The following is a 23,268-nucleotide window of genomic DNA, read 5'->3' as shown; positions in this document are numbered from 1 at the left end:
TTTACTACTGGCTCTTAATGCATCGTGTTGCATTCTTGAGCATTATCTTGCAGATTCTGAAAGATGTTCAATAGGTAAACATATGACTTTGACTATACATTGCAATCATTTTGTAAGGTTTAAAATATTAATTTAAGTTACTAATTCATTGTTGAGACCTTTCGCCGGAATTTGATTGACAGGCGATCTGACCAATCATAATGCAGATACCCGCCATTTTTGTCCAACAAAAAAAAAAAAAACAGTTAGTAGATTAAAGTCAGTGGACTTGAACTTGAAGAATGGTGCCATGATTTTTTGTGCAGTTCTGATTTTCATTCATGTTTAATTCAAGTTTAGTTTTATAACTAGAAGAGATCATCAGTTCATGTGCTGCTTGAACGGAGGCCTACACATTAAAGCACCACAAAACGGTATTTATGTTTGAATTTTATAATAATTATAAAAATTTAAAAGATGAAGACTATTTCATACCAAAAGTAGGCTGCTCTGTCTTGTATGTTGGTGCATTGTCAGTGTCCTCTTTGCTCCGCAATATATTTTTCACTGTGTGAGAACATGAGGAGTGAGAGCGGAACGGCTTGTCGGACGTAGCAACAATAACTAAGAGGGGCGGTAGGGGTGGGCGATATCTCGATATTTAAAATATATCGAGATATTTTTTAAACACGATATGGATTTTGACATATCGTATGTATCGATATATTGTTTATATTTAATTCTGATTTCGCCGCTTTGTCTTCTCTGCGCTGTGCTCGCCCCCGCCTCCTTGCTTTTGTTCCCCCTCCCCTCGCGTGTTGTCTCATTCAACATGGCGGCGCCCGCAACTACCCCGGAGGCTACAGAACTCGTCTAAAAATATCGTCTTAAATGCTGTCTTACATGCACTTCTTGAGGCACACACGCACACTAGCAAACACACGCAAGGTCTCTCGCTCTCTGTCCCTCTCTGGCGTGCGCGCGCTACACGGTGCTCTCTCCCTATCTGCCGTGCTCACGCTACACGGTTTGAACCATGGTTTGAACATTCACACAGCCTTTCGAAAACGATACATTTCCCTTTCCCGGCACAACTTATTAAAAAGGATGACAATCCCGGTAAAAAGGGACAGGTGGCAATTATTTTTGTATACAGCAATTAATTTGTATACAATTATTATTTTTGTATACAGGGATTTTTTTTTTTTAAATGTCGCAGAAGCACTTTGGACTACATGAACTGCCTACCTCTTTGCACTCCAATAAAAAAAAAAAAGACTGTGGTATTTGGCATATTTGTTTTTGCATTAGTTTTTGTTTGGTTATTTTTCCTGTAAAGATATAGAGATATATATCGTATATCGAGATATAGCAAAATATATCGAGATATATTTTTTGCTCCATATCGCCCAGCCCTAAGGGGCGGGTCTTTGTGAAAGGTCAATTTCAAATCATTTAAATCTTTTTGGACTCGGCCGGACTGGGACGTTAAGGACTCGAACTCGACACAAAGGTGGACTCGGATCCAACACTAGACATGGGTGTTGGGTTTAAAGAGTGAAGGGTATGTGATGTGTACTTTTTGGAGTAGAAGGCGTCTTTCTCCTTGATCTCTTTCACCACAGGAACAGGCGGCTCCTCTGATTCTTCCCCATTTTCATCTAAAACAGAAGAGAGCACAGGAAATTCACATGAAAAAAAAACGTTACAGCATTTTTCTGAAATGTGCTGACTGATACTCTAAATACTAGGGGTGGGAATCTCAAGGCACCTCACGATTCGATTACGATTCAGAGGCCTGCGATTCGATTCTAAAGCGATTATGGATTATCTGAATCTTTTTGTGTGTGTGTGAATATAAATACTTTGCTTTAAAAGTACAAAGTAATGACCCATAAAGAATTAACGTACAATATATTTTATTAAAATTGCAAAGAACCAACAGGAAAATAAATGTGTGCTTCAACTAGCAGCATGAGCATACTTGTAGTAAATTAATAATATAACAACAACAGGTTTTCTGATGATTCATGCTACCCATCGAGATGTGCTACTTACTGGTTATGCGCATGTGCAGACTAATTTTTCTTCTGCTTACCACACCCATAAATCTATGCATCGTCGCTGTGGAGACTTGTAGGAAACTTTGACAGGTCAAAGATGAACATTTGATGATAATTTTTACTTTTCACACCCGTTTTAAAAATAAAAACAGTACATTATATTGTACTCTTAACTTCGAATTTTATTATAATTTTATTTCATATAATAATATCATTTTTACTTGTTATATCAAATGTGATAATTGCTAATTCATTTAAAATATTAAAATATGCCCCCCATACACTTACCCTGATTAAAATGAAATAACGATGTCATAATATTGTGAGATTTACACCATTATGGAAACAATAGAGAATGAATCAACATTATCTGTGATCGATTCGCGTTTGGGTAGCATTTTTCGACAAGGCAGCAGAAATCGTCTGAACACCGGTACAGCCCAGAGCCATAGAGAGAAACGGCTCTGGTACAGCCGAGTGTTTTTCCTCCTCTGGGTGGAAACGTGTCATATGGCTTCTCATATTTGTCGTGTTGCCAAAATATTTTAGTTTTATTCTACAAAGCTTACAACTAGTGTGGCTCTTGTCCAGCTCCTTTCCCCCTTCAACTTCATAGAAGCCAAAATATTTCCACATGTCAGCTTTTAACGAAGAGGGTGTTTGGATTTCGCGCTCAGCCATCGCCTCTCTGTTATGTGCACACGCCACAGACAGACGGTCCTGGCACTGCACTTCCGCGCTGCAGAGTTCCGTCTTTTGCGTTCCGTCAATATTACGTCATTATAAATAGGCTACATATCTAAAAAAAAAAAAAATCGCGATGCATCTAAAATAGATCACGATGCATCTAAGAATCGATTTTTCCCCCACCCCTACTAAATACGAGTCTGACTTCTGCTGATTTTATATTCATTATCTAGCCTGGGTTTCCCCATACTGCCTTACCGCAGCGCGATTCAATTCACGCTGAAAGGCAGTCTGGATACCATGGCCAGATTTTTCACCTCATTTAGGGAACCAATCACAGAACGGGGAGGGAGCAGCTAGACGATGACGACATCTATGCGACACACAGAAACAGTTTGTTTATATCGATTTAACATGGCTGAAGACGCGAAGCTACTCTTTGATGCAGCCTTAGAACAATGTCTAAGTAGTTTAGAATGCAAGTTCATTTTGAAAAAAGAACAGCTTTCGGCGTTAAACCATTTCTTAAACAAGAATGATGTTTTTGCCCTGCTACCAACAGGCTTTGGAAAAAGTCTGATATATCAACTAGCCCCGTTAGTGGCTAAGGCAATGGGGCTTCGCGAGACCCCAGTCGTCATAGTTGTTTCGCCATTAATCGCCTTAATGGATGACCAGGTACAGGAGGCTGTTAAGCTTGGAATTTCTGCCACTCAGCTGAGTCCTGATAAAGAAAATGCGATTAAAAATGGTCGATACCAACTTCTGTTCGGCAGTCCCGAGGCCTGGATGAGCGCAAAGTGGCAAGACATGTTAGCCACGGAGTTCTATAGAACCAACCTGATAGGCATCGTTGTAGATGAAGTCCATTTAACATATAATTGGTAAGTGGTATTTATTAATATCTTATTGTCATTATGTCTGTAGACTTCTTACTTGTCTAATTTCTGTCGCTCTACATACGTCATCTGGTATAATCGAAACGATTGGCTATGAGCTACGTACAGGCATATTTGATAGACATTCTTAGCACCCAATAAACTGCGACGGGCATTCTGAAACCACGCCTCAAATACGAGAAATTGCGCATGTGGTTCCCAGACCCAATTCTCAACGAGATTGGGTCTGGCGTTAGCCAGGCTAATTCATTATCAGCATTTGCGCTATAATCATGAATATTCTTGTTATAAGTGTGTTCTGTGAGAGCAGCATCATGTCATCTGCAAGTTCTAATTGATGAAATTGAAATTTGTGCAGATAATTTCATTAACAATTACACCCTTCATCAGTCGCATGCATCTTGAATGAGTGTTCTTCCCCAGAGGAAGGAACACAAGATTTAGACAGTGAAAACATACACCTCCATTTAGGGATGGGTATAATTAAGGTTTTAACAGTATTATTACTCTTACCGATACGGTACTTCAACGGTATTCTTATCGGTTCTTTTTGATGTTTTTTTTTAACATTCGGGTAATAATTAACATTTGCTTTATATTTTGAAATGTAAAATATCTATAGCAAAAGAAAAGGCAAATCGAATAAAATATCTATTTGTTATGCAGCAGTGTGCAGGCTTTTTTGTTTTATAAACAAGAGATAGGATACGATAAGCAAAAACAAGTACAAACACATGGTCAAAAAAAAAATGAAAAAAAAAAACAATTAAACAAAGACACAAATGATATACACAGTGCTTTAATTTCAGGAAGGTCTACTAAAATTGCTTTGCAGGTAAGTGTTTCTGTCTGAAAAGAAATCTAATTTAGTAATCAAATGTAAAATAACACTGCATAGTTTATCATAGATAGATTATTGCTTATTAAAGTTTAAGTTATTCATTCAAGAGCTGTGAGTGATTTTCTCTGCCTTTTGTTGTTTGATTCGCATCCATGGCTCAATCGTCAGCAGGTTTATTAGACTACTGCCCCTTTAAGACCGAGTGCAGATCTAATAGGTGACTGATGCACAATCATTTCACCAACTATTTACGTCAATTTATGTGGTAAAAAAAATACAATGGAAGTCAGTGGGGTCCATCAACTGTCTGGTTAATGACATTCTTCAAAATATCTTCTTTTGTGTTCAGCAGAAGAAAGAAAATCATACAGGTTTGAAACAACTTGAGGGTGAGTAAATGACAGAATTTTCATTTTTAAGTGAACTAATAATTTAAAAATGGTCCATTTCTGCAAAATCTCTACAGAAAGAATAAATCATTTCCCCCCACATTTCAACTAAAATGTACCATTACACAATTTCCCTATAGCTCAAACAGCTAATATATCAAGAAAAATAGCCTTTTCATGAAATGAAACAGAAATATGCCACAAAATAAACTAAACACCACTTGCAACCTTACATCAAAAACCTATGAATCAGTGTGCTTGCTGTATTAGTGTACACGCATACCTGCAGTCTGGCTGTTGCTGGCTGTACTCAGAGAGGATGACACCGCAGGACTGACACTACTGACCGCGGATCCAAACACCGACACGCCTGAAGAGGAGGAGGAGGTGGTGGTGGTGGAGGTGGAGAAGGAGAAAGACGGCGCTCCACTAGACGCCAGCGCACCGAGCACAGAGCTGTCCACCTTCTGGCCGAAATTAAAAGAGACACCCGGAGCCGGCGCAGCTGGTGTTTTGTCATCATCCTTGTCTTTAAAGGAGAAGAGCTGTGGTGCTGCTCCACTGACAGCATGACTGGAGACAGTGGTTCCCCCTCCGCTCGGCACAAGCCGCTTCTCCGCCCCACTGTCTGACGTGCCGTATTTCCTCTCGATGCTGGCCAGGTGTCGCTCATAGTCCCGGAAGATGGGGTTGAGGTCACACAGGGGGTTGTCGTTGACATGTTTGGTGATCCAGTCGCGCACGGAGCAGTTGAGCGCGGTGAGCTGCCGGTTGTACTCTTTACTGCTGGGTGCTGAGCCGTTGGAGGTGACATCATCCGTGGGCTTGGAGGGGGTGGAACTTTTGAAGGTTAAAGGACCTGAGGATGAAGAGAGAGACGCTGGGTGACTAAGAGCTCTGAAGAGATGCCTCTGTGAACAGTGTGGCGACTGCCGCCCATCCTCTCTCTCTGACTTTCGAGTGTGTTGGCCGGTCAAGTCAAGTGACCAAATTCAATGCTACGTCATGGCCTATATAAGAACACTAAAAGGTAGGGAGGAAAATGGAGAAAATGATGGTTCTCTTATAAATGTTAACTGGGGGTTACATTCCTGTGTTCACATTCTAGTGTAATATGCAGTGCCAAGGTTGCTTTCCCTAAATAGTGCATTAATGCAGTTTTTGCATTAACTTCTACATTTAATTACCGTATTTTCCGCACTATAACGCGCACTTAAAAGCCTTTAATTTTCTCAAAAAACGACAGTGCGCCTTATAATCCGGGGCGCCTTAAATATGGATCAATTGGTTAATTGGATCAATTGGTTAATAACGCTCCACGTTATTAAATTAGCCCGCGAACTCGCGCTCGTGTCCATCTTATGCCCACTCTGTCACACGGCCAGTTCAACCTCGTATAATTCAGGTTATGCCCGCTCACGAGCGCTCACTCTTACTAACAGACATACGAACAGACACACGAACAGACACACGAACAGACACACGAACAGACACACGAACAGACACACGAACAGACACACGAACAGACACACGAACAGACACACGAACAGACACACGAACAGAACACGAACAGACACACGAACAGACACACGAACAGACACACGAACAGACACACGAACAGACACACGAACAGACACACTGTCCCCGGCGCTGCTCGCACGTCACAGAATGTTCATAAAGCGTTCCCCGTTCACAGTAACCAGGTCGTCTCATTCAAAACAGCCAGCTGTTGCTGTCAGCGAGCTGCCGCACATGAATACTCATATGAGTCAGGCTGCGAATGTAAGTTACGTGCCCGCCCCAGCGCGCTCACGCTTACTAATAAACGCCTCGCCTCCGCTACAAAACTCTCAGAAAACGTTCCCCGTTCAAGCCAAGGTAACCGGGGCGTCATATATGAAACAGCATGCCATCGCTGTCAGCGAGCCGCCGCACATGAATACTCGTATGAGTCGTATGAATGTAAGTTACGTGCCCGCCCCAGCGCGCTCACGCTTACTAATAAACAAATCTTTATTAATACTACTTACTAATAGCACATTAAATAGCACATCTAGTGGATGCATAACGCAAACCCAGTCAAACGTTTGACTGCAGTATCTTATGCGTCTTATAATCCGGTGCGCCCTATATACAGTTAATTTTCTAAAATAGGTCATTCATTGAAGGTGCGCCTTATAATCCGGTGCGCCTTATAGTGCGGAAAATACGGTATATGTTTTTACTCCAATTCGTTGTTGAAATAATCATTTTCATGACAGATATTTTGAACATACTTTTAGATGTCTTGTTTAATTCAATACATCACTAACAGGTTAAGTAAAATATAATGCATATATAGGCTACTATAGTGTATATATTTAGCGAAAGATTTAATTTCTCTACTGAACTAACAAGCTGTGGACACTCCAGGGTTCCTGCACACTTTTTAAAGTCAAATTTAAGGCTTTTTAAGACCTTTTTAAGACTTAAAGAAATCAAAATTAAGACCGTACATTAGGGGTGTGCAATATTGACAAAAATATATCTCGATGCAATATTTGCCACCTTAAATTGTTTTCCAGGGGCATTTTCACCTATATATGGACATTTTTTCTAAACTTATTTAGAGTTCTGCATCACCTTTTATGTCAAATACTAACATTCAAATTATTCAAATTAAATTATACAGTAATTATACTTATTTATACAATAATACTTAATTACACAATAATTATACAGTACCACCGTTACCAGTCAAATTAAATCATTCAATCAAAATCCATCTTTGCAGTGCAGAGGTGACACAGAAGCAGCATCAGAAGAGTCATTAATATTTACACTCCATTTACAATTGCATAAATAAAGCTATGAGATAGTTTTTAAAAAAATCCATATTCAATATTTAAATATGAAATGATTTCTAATTTTAACGTTTTAATTAAAGGGTACTTTAAATATGAAACTAAAACCGCCAGTAGGCGGCAGCAAGTCACTGTCTTAATACCGTAAGCGAGTTGAGGGAGTCATTCATTCATTCAACCGATTTGTTCAAACGGCTGATTCATTCGGGAAAGAAACAAGTGATTGTTCATTGAATCGTTAAAATGACTCGTTTAAAACGTGGATTTCAGTCAAGAAATCATCGGTGTCTGTTGCATTAGACTCTGCTACTGTTTCATTTTGAAATTCTCGTTAGCGAAATAAAGGGAAAACAAATAATATTGTCAATATGGTGTCTAAAAAGTAACTCACAATGTTAATTTATTTTTAATTTAACTATTGTATAACAAAATATCACACTTGTGCACGGGAAAACGGCACTCTTACTGATGTGATATTCTAATATAAGAACATAATATAAATATAAGACAAAAACTAATTTGGGGACATAGGCCTACCTATAACTGCACTGACACATCACGCAGTGAAAGCACGAGAGACAAATGCGATGTCAGCTCACAGTGCCTCGTACATCGTTAAAACAATGATTACAATATCATAGTAGACAATACACATCGCACACCCCTACGCACATAAAGAATGAACTTACTACTGAACTGACATTTGCCAACTTTCTTCTTCTCTCCTCTCTCACGTGCAGGAGACAGACGTTATTCTGCCGGCCGCGAATGTGATGCGAATTGTCACGTGAACAAGCAAATCCACAAAGATAGAATAATAAAAAATAATACTACGCTAATTAGATAGTTTTAATTTGGAAAACATTTAGATATGTCTAAGTCGAAGTGTCATCTAAAATTTAAGACCTTTCATAAGTAAAAATAAGACTTTATAAGACTTTTTATGGCCTTAAATTTTACAAATCTAATTTAAGACTTTAAGGATCCGCGGGAACCCTGCACTCTGTGTCAAGCTGTGGTCTTCCTGAGGTAAATGTAATGCTTCGTGGGATATTATTTTAAAGCTTTTTTACTGATGTCTTACCGCAGTTAAAACACTGATTGAGCGGTTACACTAGACATAATACGTTTCCGTAAGTTGTACTGTATCTTTGAACATACCTTCAGATGTTCATTCACGTTTATTAGGAAGAGATCGCGATCACTCGTGCTGCGCTGCTTATACCTCTATAGGCGTCTATATAGTCATCTGCCACGCCACATTAAAGAGAGTCAAAACAGCATTTAGCCTATTGTTTGAATTACAAGATAAAATGGACAATTTAAAAAAAATAGCACTTTGTTTCTCGTTGAAAGTACCAATAATTGCAATAAGCTCCTTGTTTTGTTAGTTAATGGTGGTGGTTAGGCTACAACGCTGTATTCGTCTTGTATACAAGAAACGAAAATTCACCCCTAACTACGATTTTATCAAATGTCAAGCAAGAAAAACTAGTCTTGTGACTTAAGGTAAATCTCAACAATGATCTAGAGCTGGGCGGGGCACGTTCGGTACGCCATCTCAGTTCAGTTTGAATATCGTTACACCCCTACTAGACAGGTATCAAATGTTTAAGAAATACATTTTTACATAAATACTTACATCTCAAAAGTTCAAAAATAGATTGAGAAAATACAAAGCTTTGAGAAATCTACACACTTCACCTTGAAACATTTGATTGATGTTATGTTGTTTTTTTGGTGCAAGTACAATTGAACATTTTACATTAGGGGTGTCACGATTCTCAAAATCCTCGAGAATATGATCAAGATTGCGTTGGTGGATGTGTTCGGGGAATTTGCCTTTTAAAAGTTTAACATTTAAAGCCCCTGAAATGACTAGAAAAAAAGATTAGTTAATTTTGATGAACGAGATTGAACAATAGAGTCAGTAAAACGATCCGAACTTTCCATCACGGGCGTGACATGGGGGCGTGGCAGCATCAGGGTACTACCAACACGACATGTATTCTATGTAACATTACAACGTTCTCAATATAATTCATAATCCCACGTTTATAATGAACAACGCGTTATGGTTATTGTGTTATTAAAAACTGGCATGTGATTGTGCACTGAAACGGCGTGCTGAAAACAGAGCTATTTTTGAGCAGGTAAAATGAGTGCTTTCTTAAAATACTAATGAGAATTTTTAATAAAAGTATATTACAAAGTTTTCATTTAGACCCTAAAGATTCATATTAACTTGTACAAAAATGGCATTATATGACCCCTTTAACCCTAGCACTTGAGTTATCCTAACCATTACATTAACCCTTAGCCCTAATAAGGTGAATAATAACCATGGCACTTAAAAACAAATGACACTTAACAGCCATAAACATTAATAAAGATTTATAATAAAGTGTGTCACATCACACACACTTACCACAAACATACATTCTCTCACACGCAGACTTAAGCAGTGAAATTACTATCCCAAAACAGCAATTTATTTAATCACATCTCTAAATGTGCTTCAAATATCGCACTGCTTTGCTCCTCCCTCACGCGAACCCGTTGAATATTTTCAATTAGGGATGCATTATACCACTTTTTGCAGAACGAGACGGATACCAATACTTTCATTTTTGGTACTCGCCGATATAGATACCGTAACCCATCGCTGAATTTTCACTGCATTTGTAATTTTTAAATGTATTAGTAGATAAACCAAAAGAATATAAATCATATTAGTTGTTATGAAATAAAGTAATGAAATATCTTCGAAAACTTGCATTTCCCCATACTATCCAGTAGGGATGAGTCGTGATCTTCGAATAGTCGAATTGCGTTAGAAAATTCGATCATAAAATTACTTTTTCCAATATCGTTATATTTTTGCGCAATTCCAATGTGTCATAATTGACGGCGCGCCAACTGTCACAGATCACGCAGCAGGGTATTTTCCTGTCGGGGACACAAGGTGTCACTAACATGAATGAAACCCTCTACTGTGCTATAGGATACCAGTGTTTTATACATTGTGTAAACAAACAACAGAAGAAGAGCACTGTGACCGTTAACTCTGTGCCCAACAGAGGTGGGTAGTAACCTTTACTGTCTATGGTAGTAACCGTCTATGGTAGTAACAAAGTAGGCTACATTTACTTCCTTACGTTGGGGCGACGTTCCTCTCGTTACTTTATTTTAATGCAATACATGCTGTTAAATGCATAGTTTATTCCAAGCGCGCTGCATCTTTTTTATGGGCATGAGCGATGCTCAATTCACAAATGAATCACTCTTTTGAGTCGATTCTGTTCAAAGACTTCATCAAACAAGTTGGCAGATCTGTCTAAATCGGTTCGCGAATCAGTTTGAATGGTCTGTTCAGTTTCCTGCACGCACTGAATCCTCTGAAGCGCTTTCAATTCACACTCGGAGTCGTAACAGGAAGATTTAAGAACATCAAGAGCGTTGGATGAAGTGGCCGTGGGCCTACAGTTTAGTCTAGTGAAAGCAAATCTGCAAATGCATCATATTTTTGCCACCGATGAAGATCTAGTTGAACATCTTCGTATGATGTCTGTGAATGAATGATTCCACAGGACGAAACATTCAAGTTCATTTCATTCAGGTAATACATTTTACGACCAAACAGATTATTACGCGACGATAGCACTGCTACAAGTATGATGACATTATCCGTTTTTTGAACATATTAATTTATAGGCTACATTAAATAAGCTACCATTGTCCACAGTTTATGAAATGAACACCCGCCATCCCGCGGTAATGTGTGTGTATTGCGCAGTAGAACCACACGAATAGTTTTGATTTGAACTAATTTGTTTAAAAAGTAGGCTATTGCAGTAACAAGGCAGGTTCGCATAAAATCATTATGACATTATTTTTTTATCTATCGAGCATCAGGTTTGCCGATGCAAAAACGGACTGTCGTGCTTATTGTTTTTTTCTTCTATGTTAACTATGTTAAAAAAACGGCGAAAACATGTTACTTGTTCAATTAATAAACAGTTTGTTTGATGAAAAATCGCTAAAGATGAAATTGGCCTCCCTTTCTGTCATGAGTGTGCGTTTTTTTTCTTTTCCCCCCCCCGATTTTCGAACGATAATCGACTTTTGCTCCTCGATTTTCAAATGCCATTTCTGGCAGAAATTCACATCCCTAATGTCCAGGGGTTTTTCCTTGGTCAAAATTGGTCTTCGGTGGTGGCCGACACTTATCCTTTCTTGCCCTTTTTTTTTTTTTTAAGCTTTGATTTGAACCACTTGATTTCATAGCTTTCTAACATAAAGTACTTCTTTGCTGGACCTGATAATTGTTTTGGTATAATTATATCAATATCAAAAAGTAGAATAAAAACAAAGCATTAAAAAGTTTATTTTAAAAGTTTAAGTCTAATTTTCTACCATATAATGTAAAATTTAATAGAATTAGCTGCCAGATACAATTTTTGCATTAACTAATATTAAAAAAAAAAAAAAAAAAAAAAAACTTTTTCTTGAAATCTTCGCTTGTCTGGTTTTTGCTACTCTGAGCAATGTTTGAACTTGGTATTCTGAGCACTTCTTGCGTTGTTTTTGCCTCTCCATGATGACTCGCTTGGTTTAATCCTCAAATGTAAGTCGCTTTGGATAAAAGAGTCTGCTAAATGACTAAATGCATGGGTGATGGTAGAAAAAAATCCTGAGCCTGAACTTTTTTCCCTGGGACAGATGCGTAAGGGCGAGTTTATCCTCCGCTAATTTCTGACACAAAGTGATGAGCGATTGTTCTTCTAGTCTTCTTATATTGTTGTCATATTTTTGTCATTATTTTTTGAGAATGCAAGACACACACAAACACATGCCTATCTTCATAATTCTTGACTTCTAAAGTTTTTTGAATTCGATCCAAATCCTAAATTTCACTTGCACTGCAATGTATTTTTTTCATGATTAATATTGCATTGCAAAATAATGTGTGCTGGTCAACTAGTCTAAAATTAAGAAAACCCTAGAAAACAGTAAAAAAAAAACATTTGTACATTTAAGATAGTTCTACTTAATTTGTTATTCCAATATCCAAATATGATAGCCTACTTGATAAAAAGAAAAGAAAAAAGGGCTTTTATTTGTGCCGTGCTGTCTTTGCATTTGAACACTGCACATTTTAAACAGGACACGCATTAGCTGAATAAACGTTAGCCAATACAAACATACGTATAGTAAATAGTTGACAATGAATAGACAGGAGTCCTGTCACAGGACCAATAATAGCAAAACGAATCACTTATTCTAAAAAGAATATCAAGTAGCCTATATGTTAGAAGAATCTGACATAGGGCTGTGTTAATAGTAAAACGTCCGTCATTTAACGAATTTTAAAAATACGGGATGGATAATAAAAAATGCTTTCTGGCATTTTGACAGGAAAAAAACCACAACCAAGAACAAAACTGTTCGTCAATTTTCATTTTACAATTATCATCTCTCTCTGTGCGCGCGGTCTGTTTGTGAGAGAGAGAGAGAGAGAGAGCGCAGCACTGATACAACGGTTTCTTATCCACAAGGAACGCGCTAGTTTTCATACAAAATTATTATGTAACATACTTAGGTACTTTAGTTATTATAACACAATAAAGTAAAGTAACACATGCAGGCTACGTTTCTCAACACTGAGAATGAATAAATAAACGCCTGTTTGCAGACTCGCGCTTATCAGTAAATTAATCCACAAATCACAGCACTTTCATAATCAGTAAACAATAGCGATTTTATTTTTATTTAGATTTATTGTTCATCAATACTTAAGCTTTTTATAATTTGCATGGCTGTATGATGTTTTCATCTTATCTGAGTGACATGAATGACGGAGTATTTTAAGATAACCCATGCGATTGCGATCACTCCGTGTGATAATAGAATCCAGATTAAGTTAACTCAATAACGTTACAATACTTCAACTTTCCACATCCACCCCAGCCCGTTTCCATTCAGGAGTCAGAAGTGCCGTGACTACTGTAGGCCTACTGTCCTCGCTCATGAACTCAGGCAGAGGCGGCCGCGGGAGTGGAAGCGGGATCGTGCGGGATTCTTTATTGATGTCGATTTTCAGTCTCTTTTAAATGATAGGCCTTATGCATCTGTCAATCATACCCGCTTGCTATTTGGGGAATGAACCCAGCGCTATGATTGGCTGAACTCCGCTTCTTTTTTTTCTCGCAGACACGTCTGTACGCCGGAAATCCGGCGTGGCGCCGGAGCGCTATCAGGCCTGTAAATGTAAATGTAACAAATACAACTTTTGATTTCAATAATGTAGGCTATATGGTGAAATTGACATTAAGAAAGATTAATTAATGATGTAGACGTGCAGTTTATTAATAGTTCATGTTAACTAATGTAGTTAACTAGATTTTAATAAATGGAACCATATTGTGTTACCGATTCAGAAGTCCCGTGAGGACAGATCAGTTGTTTTAACCATTCATTAAAGTGACGCGTCATTAGCGGACGTGTACGCATTATGTGGTTATCCCATCAGTTAGGACATAGCACAAAATTTGTGTCAACAAATATTTTAGGATAGATTTTTCCTTTATTGAAAGTGTGGTTATGTCAGCTGAATGTGGGGAACGCCCTGAGAGAAGATAAGGCAACGTTTGTTTTAGCACAATTCACACACAGCGGGAAATAAATTTCCAATTGCGCCACGTGAAACTTCGGTCTTCCGACCTTTTACCATCGTGTCAATTGATTTTGATTAATATGAGCGAGGAAGAGAGAGCAAGAGTAAATTGAGTGCGCGCGCGCAGCCGGGGCTCTCTCTCTGTTCCTTCTTTCAGTTAACATGCACCCTGTCACATGCGCAGCAGTCAGTTGTCTACATTAGGCTACTCACCGATCAAATATGGCTTTGGCGGCCCACTGATGACTGAAATAGAAGCGAACTCGCGAACAGGTTGGGCAGCAAACCAGGCCAGCCGGGTACCCAGTTTGTTTCAGCGCGCGCAAACGAACAAACACCACGTTACATGATATCGCTCAGGTCCTACTCGCAACATAAATAAATCCACGCGAATTTTAGAACAAAGTCCTGCACTTAATACAAATTGAAACTCATAGGCCTAGTTGGATGGGGGTTCGAAAATTTACTACCTCGTCAGATGACGTTTACTACTTTTTACTGGCCTTAATTTGGCATAATTAAATTTTAACAACCCCGCGGAAACCCTGAGCATCGACGATTCCATGTTTTATTTAGATTTTTGAGATTGTGAATTAATTTCGATCGTATATTACATTAAATATTATTATTACTCTGGTCTGAGTTAAGATCAATTATATATTGTCAACATATATTACATATTGAATCAGAACCAGAAAGTTAAATTCGATTTCAATTACTGACTTTTATTATTGTTTATAATTTACTCCTTCAAACATCAATATAAAATCAAAAGATTAAGATGCTGATGGCAATATTCATTTATAAAGTTACCTGAAAACATTTTGGATGACATTTAAATATTTTTTGATGACTGTTAATTGTTTTGACATTAAGATAAGATAAGAAATGCATGTCCTATCAGTCAGAAACAATTTCTTTAGAGAACAAATATGCTAGGTAATTAATAACGTAATTATGTCTTGTCAAAACTTCTGTTGCACGAATTAATCTCATTAGTTGTGTGACAGTTCAAACTTATGAGTTGAAAGGAAGCTAATTCTCAAAGTGTTCACTACTGGGCATCAAGTCAGACTGGGTTGGTGCCACAACACTAAAAATACCAGTTTGTGGTTGAGGTAAACGGTCTCTGTGATTGCCAACTGAATAAAGCACAAATACAAAAGCTGTGGAGATCTGAGAATACTGCAGCCCAAAATAGACTATGAATTGAGACCATATCCATAGTGAGCCACAAACAACTGGATTATTTATGAAGGTGGAAAGAGCAGTACTGTCAGCACACGACTCTTTTAGGGCTGCAACAACTAATCGATAAAATCGATTATAATCGATTATGAAAATCGTTGTCAACGAATGTCATTATCGATTAGTTGGTCTGCTTACGTCACGGGGAGCGTTTACTGGTACGCACACACACGCTCTCTCCCTCAGGCGCTCTGCCGAGCGCGCGCGCTACACGGTTTGGAGCAGTCTCTGTCTCGCATGCGCGCTCTAGATTTCGGGAGTTTGAACTAATTCGCGGGCATCAGGGAGCCGCAATCAATATGCGGGAGACTCCCGGGACTTCCGGGATGTCTGTATTTTGTCTCGAGCATCAGGTTGTGCAATCAGTTCGCTCGCAACGTAAGTGATGGATTAAAATAGCGCTACCGCAGAAATAGGTTAAATTAAAACGGTGTTTACAAAGTGAAGCATTAAATACAAAGGCAGTTAATAACAGCAGCAGTAAAATATTGTTTTTTAGTCACTGTACTCAGTGGTTTTCAGCGAATGCTTGTGCACTAATGCATAATTTCTCCTGTCCTTTACTCAAGCCTGTTAGCTTGCTGGGTAACGTTACCTCCATTCCGTTCTCTTTTTATAGCATTTGTCTACTAAGTTTTAATTGTTTTTCAAACGCGATCTACTGCGGCTCTACATTCACACAATTGTTTTCAGTCTTTCTATATTTATTTAATCAATTTATCCTTATATGATATTCTTTTATATATTATATATATAATATATATTATATTCTTTATCCTTATATTCCTTATATATAATTAATTTTAAATAAAAATTAAATGAATTATATATTTTAGATGTTTTTAGTTTGTTTTTAGTTCAGATATTCACATCTGAACAACATGTCTGTGTAAATTTGTTTTAACAAAAATTGTGTTAAAACATAATGTTGCATATCATTTTTTTTAACAATAATCATGTTTATCAACTTGCCATCAGCAATTATCATTAAAAACAATGCAAATATTGATATTAGTAAAACTCAATGTGTGGCTTTTGCACTTTTTAAAGTACACTTTTACACATAAATACCCTGATTTACGGTTTTATTTAGTTATAATAAAAAAAAAAATCTAATTTAATTTCTATCCGATTAATCGATTAATCGAAAAAATAATCGTCCGATTAATCGATTATCAAAATAATCGTTAGTTGCAGCCCTAGTTTCACTTCATCTTTGGCTTCAAGACAAATAGTAGCACAGCATGTGTGCTGTATGTCCAAATAACATCAAAAATCAATCAATTAATGCTAAATCTACATTTGCATTTAACTAGGGGTGTGCACGAATATTCGAAAATAAAATTCTATTCGACTTTTACTACGTTGCTTTGCTGCCCGCAAATGAATCGATGATAAATCCCAAGCACTAACTCAGTTATAGTTAGATGCACTGGGTGGCGTTGTGGAGCGTGTTAACAAGTTGATTGTATTTGATCACATAATGTCGTCGTCTGCCTCGAAGTTTGGAATTATTTAGATGTAAATGATCTTACTAAATGGAATTACTTAAAAGGATAATTCCGGTATTTAGCACTTTGAGTCTGTTTTCTAGTTTGTTTTGGATGAACTAGAGTGGTGGACATCTCGACTTTTTGACTCTTTTAGAATCGCCTTTGACCGCTTCACTGTGCGTTCACACCACCGCCGGCGAGAGTGTCAAAGCGGCCGGAAGTCATTCATTTTCAATGAGAGCCCTGCGGCGAGCTCCGGCAAGGGCGGCGCGGCTTGGACGGTGAGAGCGGTGAGGAGAGTTGAAATCTGGTCAACTTTATGGTAATGAGCTATGACGCGGTTCAGCGGCAACGAATCAGAATGTAGAAGTGCTCCGTTTGAGAGGATTCCAGAGAACGCAGTCTGTAAACTTTGGTTCCGACCACGTTAGTTCCCAAGCAAAATAGAGGAGAGGTTGATTATTTGAATTTGATAAGGTGCGCAACACTATTTATAGGCAAGATTTTCACGCTAATATATTTTTTTCTGTGGGAATGTAAATTGGAATATAACTTAACCATGAACACAAAAGCCACACCACTCACATGGCTTTTAATTGGTTTATTTCATTAGCAAACACTATAATTGTCAAGTTCTTTCCATCGATCAATTTTCTGCAAAAACAACGATCGACATCCTTGTTTCCTTTGCGGACCTTTTAAATGAAGTTTTAAAAAAAGACCAAGCATTCGAGCTACGTCAGAGCATCAGAGCTTCTACGATTCTTTGCATGGCGTCGCTGGCAGGGCGGCGGGAGCGAATTTTGCCGCTTTCGCCGGCGGCGGTGTGAACGCACAGTTAGACTCAAATATCGAGCGGAAGTTTATACATGGTTGTGAGGTATCTGAAAAAATAGTTCCACTATAGCAAATAACATGGATTGAAGTCATACATTGCGTCGATATATTTATTTTTAATCATCAACAAACACCACTAACCACTCGGTGAGTTGGACAGTTTTGAAAACGAACGCTAAGGGTTGTTTTAAGGACATGTTTGTGCATGCCGGTAGACAGCCACTCTGAAGCGGTCAAAGGCGATTCTAAAAGAGTCAAAAAGTCGAGACAGGACCCATAGTCAAAATGTCTGTGTCCACCACTCTAGTTCATCCAAAACAAACTAGAAAACGGACTCAAAGTACAAAATACCGGATTTATCCTTTAATATTAATGAATGACTTATAATATCATCACCACAATGAGAAATCACATGAAATCCAAACACCAGTCGAATGAGGAAAGACAGCTGTCCATCACTGCCCAACGACTGCATGCAAGCACATGCATGTGGGATGATTATAAGTTTGTGTGGGACAATGCGGGACACTGCCAGAAAACACAATTAGCCTACATCACAATGTAGCATAACACGTCTTTATTTTGCGTCATTTAAATGCAACATCACTGAGCCCAAAGGCAGCAGGCATCATGCAAATCACTATATTTGAAACAGTTCTGACCAAGTCCTACTAAAATCCAACAAAATAAATAATGAACAAATGAAATATAAACCAACATGAATTTAGATCATTGACAGACTTATATTAATAATATATTAAACCAAAAACGTTCATATTTTTAGAAAAGATGTGAATTAAAACAACCACAGCGGGCAACAACTTGAAAAATTCTGTTAAATTTTAAATTTAATTTACCGAATTATCCATTTGTTTTCTGACAGAAACACCTTTCACCGCTCCACATTTTGATTGACAGCCGTCACAACCAACTAGTGACCCTGTTTACTCCTTTGCTTTCAAACATGGATAAAAACGGCTGTTGTATTTGTAGGCTACTTCTGACGAAGCGCTGTTAAATAGGCTATAGGTGGAAAAACAAGGCGGAAAAATAAATAAATAAAATGCTTTCTTAAAAAGGCAAAAGAACGCATGCACATTTTCTTAATATAATTAAAAACCAACATACTGATGAAAATGCGGGACATTTTCTCAATATGCGACGTGCGGGACAAGGAGTGAAAATGCTGTGCGGTACAACGCAAAGGGGGACGGGTGGTCACCCTAGCCGAGATGATACATGATAGGGATGGGCATGATTAATCGACGATCGATTATTGATCATTAAGAATTTCGTCGATCACGTTAATTTGTTATCGATTATCATTAAACTAATGCTGCTGCGTTGCGTAGTGTGAGTGGAAAGTGAACGTGTTCCCCGGGCTGGTCAAGTTAGCGCGGAGGTACCTCTGCATCCCGGCAACGTCAGTCCCCTCAGAGCGGGTGTTTTCAGCGGCTGGACTGAAGCCTTGTTAACACTCGACGCGTCCGCTCGAGCGCGAAGGTGAGCGCGGCAAAAATGACGTCATTGCGGTATTCGGTGTTTCACAGGCGAGCGCGTCGAGTATAAACGCCTCGTCTGTTTGGGTAGGTGTGCGCGCAGTCTGTGGAGACTCGCGCTGCAGAGCCAGGCGAAGGTGTAAACGAGGCTTGACGGTCAGGTTGCGGTCGCGTCTGACCTCAGATCATGTCATCAACATGCTTATCTTTCTCAACAAAAATCAGTAGACTGGTGTAGAAGTTGTATGTGAGTTACTAGTTATTTTTTATGACGCTTTGTTAAGTAGCCTAGCCGAATTGATTGTTACAGTAGGTAGGCTAATCTCTCTCACCCTCTTTCTCGACTCCGTTCTTGGATAGTTCTGAGTTACATTTTGACAAAACCTGTCAGATCTAAGTATTATTATGTTTTTGGTTCAGTTATTGTTTAACATGATTTTTTTTATTATTTATTATTTTGGAACAAACGAGGGTCTCTGTTTAAGAACGCCAACTCGCAGCTGCAGGTTCCGTTGCTTTCGAGCACCGCCGCGCATATATATCTTCAAGTTTAGCCTAACCGAACGTCCAGTTTTACTGCCACAAGTTGATCATCTTGTAATAAAGACCTAATCGAGGAAAAACGCACTGTATTTTTGTATTTTCATTGCATTTTTAATTTATAAAAAGTATATAATATAAAAATAAATAATGAATTTGAATATAAAAATATGAATGATTAATCGATAGTCGATCGTTAATTCTCCCGACGATCGACTAAGAAAATTTAATCGAATGCCCATCCCTAATACATGACCTTATCAGACATTCGCTTCCTTTAAGTTTCATTGAGGGAGACAGGTTTAAGATCAGAAAACACAAAGTGCTTTTAGAAACTGCTCTTAGCACATCGTTATCTTTGTGTTTCTGCAACATCTGTCAGTGCAGGGCATTCTCACAGCATGTGGAATGGATATTATTGTTTTTCTCAACATGACTGTGAAACAATATAAACACGATATGCTGACTCAAGTGTTATGAAGAGAAAGAATGTGAGCGCTGTGTGTTCAGGCACTACAGTTCTCAGGGCTGCTCGTCAAAATAAAAGTCTCGCTTCTAACACCAGCCAATCAGAAAAACGTATCGGCCGAGATATTTTAAAAATGCCAAATATCGGCCGTAGCGAGTTATCGTTCGACCACTACTATTCAGTTCTATATAACATTTGATTATTTGATTTCTGTACCTGTAGGTTACATGGGTCAAAAACAATAACTATTTTATTACTTTTTTTGTGGTGGGGCCAGTGAAATTTTTTCATTGAATCAAATAGAGATCTTGCAAATCGGAATCGAGACATCTGTATCAAAGGACAGATGAATATTTACATAGTTAAATTTAAGATAGTCAGCATGGGAAAACTCTCTCCGAGCTTCAATATTCACATTATTATACTTGATCGTTTAATAAACATCATTATATTGTGGATTTTAGATAAAATTACTCTTAATGGAGTTGATTGCCGTTTCTAAGACTACGTTCAGAATGCAGTTACATATTACGATCTCAATCTGAATAGTCATATCGACTTTTACATCACTCCAGAGCAACATTCGTCACAATTCTGAGCTGATGGGAGTCACCTCAAAGATTTTACATACCCGCAGTTATCAAAAGTTGCGAAAGGTAGTCAGTGAAGGACAGCGATGTGTCAGAGCTCAAGTGTTAAAGCGACACCTCATACAAGATACGAGGGGATCGTATCATAAATATTTAGAAACGCTCTTTGTTTTTAATATTGCATGTGCATTAATTCACTGGATTCTGCGGGAGATCACACAATACTTTAATGTCCTACGTGTTTTCTTCCGTTTTATATATCAATCTTAATCATTGTTTAGGCTAGATGTATATAAATATACGTCTACAATTAACTTTTTTTCATGAATGAAAAAAAAAACACTTACCACTGTTAGTTTTAGCAAACGTGGGAACGTTAAAACTGGCAAAAGATGGGGCCACTGATGCCACGCTCCCATTGGTCAGGCTGGACATAGATTTGAAACCAGCGCCATTACCAAAGCCAGAGAATGACGCGGTCCCTGCGGCCGATGTCAGAGAGAACCCCTTAAATGCTTTGAAAGCCCCTCCACTCTCTCCCTGTTACACAAAAACAAAACTCATCTATAAATCACCCTCAAAACACATGCCCGGATGCCTGCTAGGACACAGGAGGAGAGTTACCTCAGCTCCGGCATTACGACGCTTGGCTTTCTTTATGGAGCGATTCTTCATCACATCTTCAGTTGCAACTGAAAACATTCCTGCCTGAAGATACAAGATAATATTTTCAAATGTTCAATTATTCTAGGCTGAAGCACTTAACCGCTTAAAAACTGTTTTTTTTTTTGGCATGCTTGAATCTGAAATAAAAATATATCACAAGGATGTACAAGTAAAACTGACTAGTTTTGGGATTGGCAGAAATGGATACGGAGCAAATATAGGCTAGTGGTTAAGTGTCTATGGATACTATGGATAAAAGCATTTCCACTGGGAATGTAAAGATGTTTCACAGTGTAAGTGTGTAGATACTGAAAGGTGGCACACCTCCTCTCCTTCATCTTCCTGATCCCAGTTCCTGTCCGTCAACTCTTTCTCTGCAATCCTCTTGGCCATCACAGCTCAGCTGTCAAATAAAATACATGGTAGACGTTTAGTCTGGATATACCATAGAGACAAATCAAACGAAACAGAGTTGGGATAATTGGAATTTCCTTTAGAACTGGAACTAATGGAGAAATGCCCGATTAGATTACAAAGTAAAGGATGTTTGTGACGTACACCAGCAGGAGTTCTTGGATCAACATTCAAATTTCAACTGATTCTAGTAGACACCTTGTTTAGTTCTCTGATTTTAAGAACACAATAGGTCTCGGGTTAGTTTAAGTTAGGTCTACGGTGTGGATCAGTTGAGGTCGATGGTCAAGGTTCGTGTTCATGACACAGGAAGTCCTACTTAGTTAAATTGTTACATTTGACTCACTAAAGAAGAGACAACATTCAAAACCACATTCTAATACCTAACGTTAAGTTACACAATTTAAATAATGCTGTAATTCCCTCAGATGTTAACAACATGAGTCATAAATTACGTCTTTGAAGCGCATTTCATTTGAATGACGTGACAGATTGAGCAACTACCGGCAGATTAATATTAAATAGCTAAATCATGACTTTAATAGTTTAATTTCGAACTCAAATCGCATTATAATAAATTAGCCGCGAGCTTATCTGTTTATACGATGCGTTTGAATGAATACGATGGTTTAAACGTGCTAATAACGGGCCGGCTCTTAAATAAAGATCAATACGACGTATCACGGATCAGTGTGAAACAAACCACTATTTAATAAAGTTATATACATACCTCACACAATTTCCCGCCAACCGTTCGTGCCGCACACGCCGTTTCGACTGCTTGAATGATGACCGCGGGAATCTCAATCTCGCGCATACAGAAGCAGGCCCCGCGCTCACACCGCCATCTTACAAACGCATCTCACACTCCGCATGTGCACATAGAGAAGTATTCTGCGCATGTGCAAAGAGAAGCAGCGCCCGCGCCTCACACTGCGCATGTGCGAAGAGAAGTAATGGCCGCAGGAGTTTGTGGGAAATGAAGTCTACCAATGAATGCGGCACGTCTGGAGTGGTGAAGATAACGCAACGAATGTTTAAATTCGCTTACAGTTTCTTTTCTGCTTAAACACATTTTCAACTTTTTTTTCAAAAATTTACGCACAAATCCAAGAATTGTACACACAAAATGCAA

The 23,268-nt window shown here is 38.4% G+C and overlaps 1 protein-coding gene across 1 annotated transcript in view; it reads right to left on the bottom strand.

Moving 5' to 3' along the window:
- Positions 1 to 23,039, bottom strand: part of nup50 (nucleoporin 50) — a 30,087-nt gene extending 7,048 nt beyond the window's left edge. Inside the window, exons 1-6 of the mRNA XM_077235335.1 lie at positions 22,864 to 23,039; positions 22,044 to 22,122; positions 21,678 to 21,761; positions 21,401 to 21,593; positions 5,142 to 5,717; positions 1,559 to 1,640 (exon numbers count right to left, since the gene is read on the bottom strand). Of these exons, the coding sequence (XP_077091450.1) occupies positions 1,559 to 1,640; positions 5,142 to 5,717; positions 21,401 to 21,593; positions 21,678 to 21,761; positions 22,044 to 22,112 (1,004 nt within the window). The 5' untranslated portion in view covers positions 22,113 to 22,122; positions 22,864 to 23,039. The remainder of the gene's footprint in view (positions 1 to 1,558; positions 1,641 to 5,141; positions 5,718 to 21,400; positions 21,594 to 21,677; positions 21,762 to 22,043; positions 22,123 to 22,863) is intronic.
- Between the last annotated feature and the right edge of the window lie 229 nt (positions 23,040 to 23,268).

Source organism: Siphateles boraxobius, unplaced genomic scaffold (genome assembly GCF_051911475.1).
Source record: "Siphateles boraxobius isolate OS27281-9 unplaced genomic scaffold, OSU_SipBor_1 19, whole genome shotgun sequence".
NCBI lineage: Eukaryota > Metazoa > Chordata > Actinopteri > Cypriniformes > Leuciscidae > Siphateles > Siphateles boraxobius.
This window is presented reverse-complemented; position numbering and strand designations above follow the sequence as displayed.